General features: G+C 27.3%; 1 protein-coding gene across 1 annotated transcript; it reads left to right on the top strand.

Annotated features, from left to right (window-relative positions):
- Positions 1 to 502: 502 nt before the first annotated feature.
- On the top strand, positions 503 to 8,466 carry LOC100166064 (cactin). Its single transcript, XM_001952252.5, has 10 exons — positions 503 to 643; positions 1,491 to 1,625; positions 2,169 to 2,722; positions 2,808 to 3,056; positions 6,096 to 6,272; positions 6,375 to 6,621; positions 6,685 to 6,874; positions 7,292 to 7,446; positions 7,534 to 7,678; positions 7,746 to 8,466. Coding segments are annotated over exons 1-10 (2,043 nt in total). The 5' UTR covers positions 503 to 641; the 3' UTR covers positions 7,935 to 8,466.
- The last annotated feature ends 3,202 nt before the right edge of the window (positions 8,467 to 11,668 follow it).

Below are 11,668 nucleotides of genomic sequence, written 5' to 3'. Positions count from 1 at the left end.
TAAAAATATGTAAAATCAAATATAGCTCGTTTATCAAAAATCTTGTGAAACAAATTTATCACTTGCCGAAATTAGTTTATCATGTCGCAGAGAAAATATGTATTTACATATAAATCCGAGCCCTAGTTATAACTAAAACTATAAGACATAAGTAATAACTAGGTATAAATAATAAGGAATACACAAAATGACGAAATCCGAATATGGATACCAAGAATTCAAATTTCAAGCCATAAAATTTCTGTGAGGGCTGGATAACGCTCATGGCTCATGGCAAAATAAAAATATTGTCATGAAATAAAATATTTAACGATATTAATGACCACTTGGGCGCTAGCTGTGCTTCTCGCAGGCCGCAATCGAGGTTAATCACTGGGCATCAAAAATATTGCTCCGTTGAGTAACCTGTATATCTTAAATCGTGGTAGCACGCAAGGTTTATAGATAATAATAATAATTATTATCTATAAACCTTGCGTAGCACGACGTAGAGATCGTGGTAGAAACTGATAAGTGATAACCCAATCATAACAATGAACTCAATGAATATTGAGAAGAACAACTGAATTACTGAAGAGTGAACTCAGAACTATATTAATTCGACTTAAGTTTCAATTGCATTCGTGGTATCATCTTAAAACATGTAAGTTATGGTCTTGCTACATTTTTATCATCAAAGTAATGAATTTCGTATTGCACACAGATATATAAAAATATTTTTATATATTTGTGGTATTGCATGCCTGATAAATTGACTTCCGTACAATGATGGAAGAATGTGAGGTGTTGAATTAAAAGTAGAGATAAATACTATTATAGTATTATAGTTGTTAGATAAAATATATTTAATCTAAACACAAGTTCAAAATGAATATATAATGTTATATAATTGTTAATTAAACTGTAATTTTAACATGATAGTATTTAGGACTCCGTAATGATATACATCTGCTAGGTATCTAAAAAGAATACTTTTGAGAGCTTTCTTTTATATGGTATTCCTTACTTGTTTGTTCTATCCAAATGGGCACAGTAATACAGTGCAATATCTCGTTTACGTTTACTATAGCTTATCATAAGTTACTATTGAATATTAATTTACTTCCCGTTAGATCAATTAGGGACGAATATCAATGGTCCCCGATATGCAGATAATATAATAATATAATATTTATTGATTTAAATTGTTATTGTTAGTGCTCTATGAGATAATGACTTGTTAAGATGATATAATATGTATTTCGCAGTATTCTCCAAGCCTATCTTAGTACATTTTAATGTGACTTATTGACTATTGTATGCATATAGTTAATTTAACTGTTGTTTTAATTACTAAACTATGTGAGTTCATAAGACTATAACTACTATACTACAAGTTTATTTGATTGTGGTTTGAATGTGTATATATATAATATATATACACCTAAGTATAATCCTTAAAATTATGTATATAGTTCAAAATAAACAGTTGGTTTTTTTATAATTTGTAGGTCGTCATCATCCAGACATCAAAGGTCAAAAGATTTATACAATAATAAAAAAAATATTGATGAACAAAGAAGACATAAACAAGATAGACATTCGTCAAAAAAAAAATCTAAATCAAAACATAAGAGTAAAAGAAGGTAAAATTTGTTGATCGGATATGATTTGTAAGGCATCATAATTTCTTAAAAATTAATAATTTTTTAAAATTTAACTCTAACAAATAATTATTATAATGTTCATTCGATCATATGAATAAAATATATCATTGTATTTTAAGTATCATGTATTTAATCTAACATATATTTTATTTATATTTATAAAACATTAAAACCTCTTGGTGACGCTAGTGTAATTAATGTATACTTAAACAGTTACACTATAATTAGCTTTTATTATTAAATGTAAATAATATGTAAAACCTAACAGTCACGATGTACACAACATAATATTATTATGGTTGTAATCAAAATGGCCTTTGGCAGTTGCGTGACTAAGTGACTTAGCATGGTGTAATGACATCAGTCAAAAAAAGGTTTTATGATGAATTTATAATATGGCTAGACACACTACATTGTTGCATATTTCTCAGACTTGAATCAAATCCCGATTAAATAATCATGCCATATTATAAACAACTTGTATAAATATCCTGTTAACAATATATTTTTATGTAAATACAGATCATCATCAAGTGACTCTTCGTCAAGCAATGATGATGCAAAATTACTGCTACGTCTTCAACAAGAAAGACTTAAAGTCGCTGAAGAAAGAAAACAGCAAAAAGAATTAATTAAAGGTATGGAAACACCAGAGGAAAAGCGGTTTAGGCGTTTGATGAAGAAAACAGCTAAAGAAAGAAAACGAAAAGAGCTAATGGGTTGGGATAATGATTACCTACATTATACAAATGCTGACAATCCATTTGGAGATGCAAATCTGCTTTCTACATTTGTATGGGATAAAAAAATGGCTAAAGATGGTTTGGTCGGTGTTAGCCATGAAGAACTAGAGTTAAGGAATAGACAAAAAATGGAAGAAAACAAACGAGAATTAGAAAAAGTAAAAAAACGACGAATGGAAAGAGAAATGGAAAGACAACAAAGGGAAGATGAAATGGCATTATTACAAAGAAGTAAAGAAGCAGCACAGTTTAAAGAATGGGAAAAAAGTGAAGATCAGTTTCATTTACAGCAAGCTCGTTTGCGTTCTACTATTCGTATTGAAGACGGAAGAGGTAATATTAATTCAATAAATATATCAGACATTAAAAAAAAAAAATCTTTATAAATAACATGTTAACTTTTTTGTTTATTTTTCAGCTAAACCAATTGATCTTCTTGCCAAATACATAAGCACTGAAGAAGAAGTAGATGCTGTTGAAATGCACGAACCTTATATTTACTTAAATGGCTTAAAACTCAAAGATTTAGAAGATCTTGTTGAAGACATAAAAGTTTACATGGAACTTGAAAAAGGAAAAAACTTTGACTACTGGAATGATATAACTGTTATTGTAGAAGATGAATTGCATAAAATGAGAAGATTACAAAAACAATCAGCTTTCACAGGTAAATGTAATATCTTCTTGAAAAAATGCTCTCCTATCATATTATAAAACTCCATGGTCAATCAATTTGATATTGTAATTTTAAATGTTTTACCAATACTCAATTAATCAATATTGCTATGCAATTCCTCTTAATGATAGTGGTAAAACTGTACAAATAATTAGTTAATTATTAATAGAGCGAGGATTTTTATGCACTAAAGGTGTCAAAATACGCTATATAATATGCAGTCAAAACGTAAAAATATGCAAGAATAAAACTGAAAATTGTGTAATATGGTAAAAAATTCACCCAAAAATAGTTAAAAACAAATTAAATAACTTATAATTATAGGTGTCAATAAACAATTTAAAATTTTATATTTTATAATTTAATGTTATTAAAACACGAATAGTCACTGAGTGCCTAAAAAATGTATTGACAATTTATAAACATTACTGAAGATAATTCCAATAATGTGAAAAAGAAAAAAATATGTAATTGTATAAATCCGAGCTCTACTTATTAATTGTTATAACTTATAAACTACATACCTGGGTACAGTGCCGCAACAATGGGTATGCTAAATGTACAATGCACACGAGCCTCCTGCTCTAGGGGGGGGAGGGGTCAATATTTTTACTCTTATTGAGCTATTTAAAGACAGTTAAATTTTTAAACTTTTTAGTTTTTTTCCTATAAAATATGTATAGTCGTGTCAAACAGTTTAATAATGAAATAAAAGGTTTGTAATTAGTTATTTTAATAGTAGTTTAAAAGTATTAAGTGTATAACTGTATACCTGGCTACGAAAAAATGGTTTTTATTAGCGTTTAAAGTTTAATTTTGTTAAAAATTCATCAAAATCACAAATATTTTTCAATTATTATGAAGTTAAAAATGTATAAAATGCTCAATGTTTCCCATAAGTAGCTAATATTGTAACCAAAAAATATATTAATACAGTTTTTGCTATAGACATTTTAAGTTCAGAAATGTATAAAATTAGATATTTAAAATTTAAATGGAGAATAACGATGTTAGTATTATTTTACTGTAAATTAAAAACATTAATTGTGACTTACAAAATTATAAATTATGTTATTAGTTATTACCAGGGCTCGTAAGTTTATGCATTTGCATTTTTTTTGTTACACAGGAAAACATGCTAACTGAGATACAAATCCGTTTCATAACAATAGTAATAATAATATGAAGTTAGTTAGTGCATGTTTTAGCACGTTTTGGGTGTAAAGGCTTATTTGGCATATAGTTGACTTTTTATAGTCGTTAATGTATATTATTTCATGGAAATATTTTTTAGACAAATATTTGAATAGTTTCTTGTTTCTTATTTATTTTTCCATTTACAAAATTATAGTGTTTTGGTTTATTTTTATTCTCGTGTGAATGTGTGAGTACCTAGTACCTAGTATCCTAGTAGGACTTCTTTGGATTTTATGCGTTTTACGTAGTACCACGGAAACAATGTAATCACTACCACTACCATCCTCCACCATACAAAGTTCGTCGTTGAAACGAACCTGTACAGGCATGTACACGTTTGCAGCTACTCACCAACCCGTATTTATAATTTTGTACATTGGTACAGTATAGTTTTCTTGCACTCTCCAGTCACCGATGAATTTACTCGTATGAGTCGTATGCGTTAGTCCGTTCAATTTCCCGTTTCAGTGTTTTCGTGTGAAGTACCGTACACATTATTTATATTATGGGTGTACACAAATTAGACAAAAATGACTGCCTAAATGCTTAATTAAGATTTATAAAGATAACAAAGCTATTTGAACTTCACAAGTATTAAATTAATTTTTTATTTTATCAATTTTGACTGTTAAATATATAAAAATTAAAAGGAATAAAATACTTTTAAAATGTATTGGTTTATTCTTATTATTTAAAAATTTGCTCATAATTTTTTACATAATGCATATTTTGAGTGCATAATTTAAAAATGTTAGGGCATATAAATGCATATTTTTGAACTTTTTAGTGCATATTTCTAATGCATATTTTGACAATTTTTAGTGTATGAAGTTACGAGCCCTTGTTATTACTTATTTGTATCATGAACCTATTCACACTATACTATGGAAGATGATATCGACTCACAAATTATTAACAACTAGTTATTAACAATATTATGATATGATATAAATATAGACTATTATAGCCTTTAGGTTATAATTAAATATGAATTAATACAATAAATTCAATGTTTTCTTCAACATTTTTAACATTCTGTAACTCTAATATCAAAATGAGTTTCTTTAATAGCAATAACACGCTACAACTACCATTTTTACTAAAAAGAGTCTCATGACCTATTTTTTTAGTTATTTTAATTTTAAATTAGTAGAGTAGGTAACATTGATATTGATTTCTTGCGATGGTTAATGAAAAGTAATAACTAATAAAGTAACTTTAATTTCCTTATTATATTTTAAAAATAACAATAATAATATTCATTTGTGGCCTCAAAATAAATCCTTGCATACAGACCTAAGAGCTTATAGTTGTGGTATTGCCTGTGTATATCATCTTTGACCACCAAACATAGAAGTTGACTGGATTTTTTTTTAACATTTTCTTACATAGTTAGATACATTTGGTCATTGACAATATTTTCTTGTCAATTATGTCTGTTTCCCAATTAACAAATTTGATTGTAATATATACAATACTTTTAAGTTGGTAAGCTATAAAATTAATTGTATAATTATAGCTTGTGGAAAAAGACATATTTTTACTTTTTATTTCACAGTTTTGAAGCATTTTTGAACAAATTAATATTATATCACATATAATTTATTATATATATATATATATGTTTAAAAATTACAAATTTACTGTTGAGTGGTAAGACATTAGTTTTATTTTGTTTTATTCAATTTGGAATTGAATTATTAGGCTCCAATACCTATAGTAACTATAATGCCTATAATAACATATACATTTTAGTGTTAACATTTTTGTACCACCAAAAATATTATGTATTGAATAATTTTTATATTTATAAACTAAATATAATATGTTTAGCTGTTGGCCGAAGAGAAGGAATTCATCAATCAGTAGCTCACGAAGTCGCTCATATTTTCCGAGGTAAAACTGCTGAGCAGTTAGACCAACTAAAGACTCAAATTGAAAAAAAAATCAATAGTAAAGCTGAAGGGGTTGATATTGGGTACTGGGAAACTTTACTGTCACAACTAAAGGGTATGCATGATTAATAATGATTAATATTAATAAAATTACATTTTTTTATGAAAAGTTTGTATTTAAACTAGCTAAGTGTTTTAATAATATTAATATATATAGCACATGTTGCAAGAGCACGACTTAGAGATCGGCACCAAGATAATTTAAAGAAAAAACTTGAAGTATTAAAAGCTCAACAAAAGATGGACGATTCTCAATTTGATCCAGAAGAAGGAAATAGTAGTCAGAAAATCCGTCCACAATTGGCTAAAGTTAATGAGCCATTAAGTCAGGATCAACTATCAACCTCTACCGAAAAATCTTCCTCAAGAAAAGAAAATATAGAAAGTTCTGGGGAAGATATAAGGTGAATTTAATATTTAAATCTATTCTTATGTTTTAACCAACATTATAATTTATTTTTAATTAGTGATGCTGAACAAGAAGCCAGAAATATTATAGAAGAATGTGCTGCAGATTATGATGCTTGTGGGTATAGCCCTGTATATATTTCTCCCAATAGTGTAGAACTTGGCACTTTAGTTGTATCAGAAATAGATGACGAAAAACGCCTGACGTTTGCTAGACTGCAAGTACAAGGCACAGGGACACGTATTGAAGTAAGCTTACCACATGTAATAAATAATTCAAAAGTGTCAATTTCATATGTTGTTTGTATTAACTATGATAATAATATAAATTCAAGACTTTGAAAAACGTATGACATTATTTGTCATAAATAACTGTACCTTGACTAACACATTAGACAGCTATATGATTCTGTGTTTATTGACAGCTACTGAAATTTGATGCCAATTGAATAGTAATAAGGCTATTTGTTTAGATATTTATCAAAGATAAATAAAATGAGTAAAAAAGTTAATTTATGGCAAAGTCAATCCTTAGACACACAATAATGTATATACAGTCAATAAATAATATTATGTGTTATAATAATCTATCTAAAAAAAACTTTTTGTCAATAATATTCATTCAAATAATTTTATCTATTCTTATGAATAACATATTTTTTACAGAATGTAATGGCTGTTGAAGAAATGGCTTTACAAAAAGAAGCAAGGAAAGGTATGACCAATGAAGAGGCTGAATTTTCAGTCGAAACTGAATTGGATCATCAAGTATACTTATGGTCGGATAAGTACCGACCACGAAAACCTAGATATTTTAATCGGTAAACAATAGAATAAATTGTATTTATTTTAAATGTTTAAATTACCTATTATAAACTGTTGTATTAAAATTAATTTAATATACATAGGGTACATACTGGATTTGAGTGGAATAAGTACAATCAAACTCATTATGACATGGATAATCCTCCACCAAAAATTGTTCAAGGATATAAGTTTAATATATTTTATCCAGATTTAATAAATAAAGGTTCAACTCCACAATATTTCTTGGTAAATTCAAAACAATAATTTAAAATATATACCATATTATTTATTTTTAATATTAATACTTTTGTAGACTGCTTGCGGAGATAACCCAGAATTCGCAGTCTTGAGGTTCCATGCTGGTCCTCCATATGAAGATATTGCATTCAAGATTGTAAACAGAGAATGGGAATATTCCTATAAAAGAGGATTTCGTTGCCAGTTTCATAACAACATTTTTCAGCTATGGTTTCATTTCAAACGCTATCGATATAGAAGATAATTTTAATTATATTACTTTTTTTTATCATTATGTGTGTACATAAATTAATTAAACTACAACTACTCATTAATTTGTAAACTTGAAATTTTCTATTGGTGTATTATATTATGTAAACATGAAAATAGTTGTGTTTAACAAGTTGAAACTAATACTTTATCCTAGCTGGAGAAGAAATGTTGCTGGAACAAATTAGTTTGTTCTTAAAAATGTGATTGAGTTTGCAATTCATCCATACTAAGAAATAGCATTATAAAACCCCAACAATATAATACTTCAGATTTTTGCAAAAATATTGCAAAAATGTTTTGCATACAATATTATTATATAGTTTTTTACAACCTTTTTGAAATTCATCTTTATTATTGAATTAAAATTTTAATTATTTTTATTATTATACAACTTTACTTTTTAAATGAACATTAATGAAATTGTAAAAAAATAAAAATATGTATTTCCATTTTTTATCTTTTTTTTATAGAATTGGATAATGGAATGGCATTCAATTGTAATAAAACAAACTATTAACTGTAAACTTGTAATATTAATTACATTTTCTACTGATTGAAACACATCCCTATGAAACATTAGTTAAATATTTGTCTTCATAACATTTGACCTGATTATCACTTCTTTAATCATTTATGCTTGAGAGTCGAAGTCCAAACATAATAAAAGATTTTTTTAGACTAGATGTAAAGTATTATTTTAATCTATATGTGTACTAAAGGTCAGATAGCTCTTGGTGATGGTCACAAAATTATATGTCTAGTCTAATATACCTAAGAATACTATAATTAAATAATATATATTTTATTTAATATGCAGGTGCCTACTAAGTACAAAACAAGAATTTGTACTTAAAAAAATAATGTATATAGAAAAGAATCAGTTCTGTGCTCAGTATTTTATATACCTACCTATCGTATAAATGCGTACAAATTAATAATTAAATGTAAATCTATAAAATTATTTAAATCAATCAAATGAAATCTTGCCACTTAAAATGTGTAAACTAAATAAACCAGAGACTAGTTAATAGAGATTTAAATTTTGAGTATGAATAATATACCTACCTAATAGTACCTATATATTATAATAATATACGAAAAATATATTTATATAAGATAGATTTTGTACCATTATTTTTCAACCGCACTTACCTACTTATGTATGTAACACTATACGTCTATACTCAAAGTTGGGCATTAACGAGTTAAAAAGTTAAAGTTACTTTTTATTAAGTTACACAACGAGTTACTTTTTTTTATCGAAGTAACTTCTAACTTAACAAGTTAAATTATTTTCCATGTTACACAGTAACTTATGAGCAGGGCTCGGAACTTTATGCATTTGCATCTTTCTCAGGAAGCTGCATATTTCAAATCTGATTCGATACAAATTTGTTTCATGAACCATACTGTTGAAATACAAAAATTTATGTTGCATATTTTACTAAATTTATATGACTTCATATTTAAAGATTTTGAGTACCTATATAAATGCATTTTATGCTAAAAACGTACCTGGATCAATGCCGTACCTACTTTACTATTGTAAATACTATGAAAAAATGTATGATGTTGTAAATACGTTGGACTCCAATGGGCAAAGTATTAAAGTTTCAAGAAAAACTTTGGTAAAAGAACACGTTCAAAATAATTTAGTGTAGTCTATATTACTTCAAATTTTAAAGTGAATTAATTTTAAAACTGTAGAATAAAAACATGCCTTATTAACCGAATTGTTGAGTATAATGGACAATGTTCGTACACAATTAAAATCCGTTCAAGGTGAACCAGGGAAAAAAAGTGTACGAAAAAATGTAAAACGTTTTACCTAAAAATATTGGTTTAAAAACACTAAAACAAATCTCGTCAATACTCAGTGGATCTATCTCCACCATGGATGGTTACACCAATTACGTCCGTGGATGTCGAAAAATCATTTTCTGTTAACAAAAACTTTCTGAGCCACAACAGACGATCATTTAAATTTGAAAATTTAAAAAAGCATCTTATCATTCAGTGTAATTCAGGTAAATATAACAATTATTACCTACCTAACATTATTTAAGAGGATGTCAGTGCAGTAGTGCACTATTTGTTTTCTCTATCTGGCCTACGCGCAACATAGACAAAAAGTATTAACGCAGAATCATTTTTACATTGTTTTTATGTAATCTTAGAGTAATCACCCATTACAAAAAAGATAGAGAATAATATTTTTGCAATCGATGAAAAGAAAGTGACTTTTAGACCAATAAGCTAGACAAAACTGGAGAAATTTGGTTTGTCGGATTTTATTTTTGAACACGGATTATGATTGATTAACAAGTTTACTAGGTTATGCCAGAGGCGATTTTGAATATTTATTTTTTCAGCTATGATATCCAAGAATAAAAAATATAATATTTTTGTATTTATAGTATTCATCATGATTCATGACACTAACAATAATTGTAATATTAAAAATCGCCTCTGGTATTACCTAGTAAACTTGTCTTACTATCACAATCCATTTTCAAAATTAAAATCCGTCAAACCAAATCCCTCCAGTTTTGTCTAGCTTATTGGTCTAAAAACCTCTTATTTTAAATTGAAAAAAAGTTGATCATAATTATTCAAAATCTCCGCCAATGACTGCGCGTACGTAAATTAGTTGCAAATACAAAATATAACGATCGACCTACTGGGCGGTATATTCTGGCCTACTGTTACATTTCAGGACATTTCTAGGAAATATTGACCGAAAACGATTACAGATTAAGCTCACACATACTAGGTAATGTTAATTTACTTTGCACACACTTACAATTAATTTTAAAGTTCTCATGTTAAATTGCCTACCTATATTAATTTCCTTAAAACAAGACCGACTGGAGCCCCCTTAATGCGTTTTGTCTATGTTGCGCGTGAGTCAGAGAGAGAAAGCAAATGGTGCGCTGACATCCTCTTAATAATCACTGTATTTGATAAATTCTATTTTTAGATTCTGAGTGGAACGATGAATGTATTGATTTTACAATGATGTGTTTTTTTTTTGGTGTCTGTCATCACCTTTTAGGACAGTAAAAGTGCTTGGATTTTCTTCAACAGTATCTTTTCTGATAGGAAAGTGAATCTAGGTACTTTGGGGGGTCAAAAGTAAAATTTTTCCAATAGTTTTCAAAAGCGCCGTGAAAAACAAAAGAAAAATTAAGGAAAAACGGGAATTTTTACGCTATTTTTTCATTGGTTTTTTATATTTCCATTTTCTATACATGATAAATTTTTCAAAATATTTTGATTTGTTTTGAGCTGTTTACGGACAATTCCAGTTTCCAATTTAATTAGTTTTTTTTTTCTATGAATGTCAATAAAACTTTATTTGTTGAGTAAAAATACTTGAAAATTTAATACAAGGCTCCTACTATATTGTTACAATGACATTTGAAAAATATTAAAAATCCTTAGTCACAGTTTTTTTTTATTAGCATTTAAAGTTCAAAAATTGACAAAATATGTAAAAATCACGAAAATTAGCAAATTATTTTGAGTTAATAATTCGTAAAAACTTTTCTTTTTAGAACTAAGATTTTAAAATGTAATACAAGATTCCTTATAGGATAATCTACCTTTATCAAAAAAAAAATGTCTATAAGAAATTCAAATTAAATCTTTATGAGCGTTTGAAATTCATATTTTTACAATATTTGATATTCACTCGATTTCTTACGCAATGATTTTCTTATTTTG

The sequence above is a fragment of the Acyrthosiphon pisum genome, chromosome A1 (genome assembly GCF_005508785.2).
Source record: "Acyrthosiphon pisum isolate AL4f chromosome A1, pea_aphid_22Mar2018_4r6ur, whole genome shotgun sequence".
Lineage (NCBI taxonomy): Eukaryota > Metazoa > Arthropoda > Insecta > Hemiptera > Aphididae > Acyrthosiphon > Acyrthosiphon pisum.
This window is presented reverse-complemented; position numbering and strand designations above follow the sequence as displayed.

Excerpts from the sequence above, each read along its gene's own strand:
- LOC100166064 (XM_001952252.5), top strand. Across the intron at positions 6,622-6,684 it reads AGTTCTGGGGAAGATATAAG|TGATGCTGAACAAGAAGCCA; the intron begins GTGAATTTAATA and ends ATTTTTAATTAG. Across the intron at positions 7,447-7,533 it reads AAACCTAGATATTTTAATCG|GGTACATACTGGATTTGAGT; the intron begins GTAAACAATAGA and ends TAATATACATAG.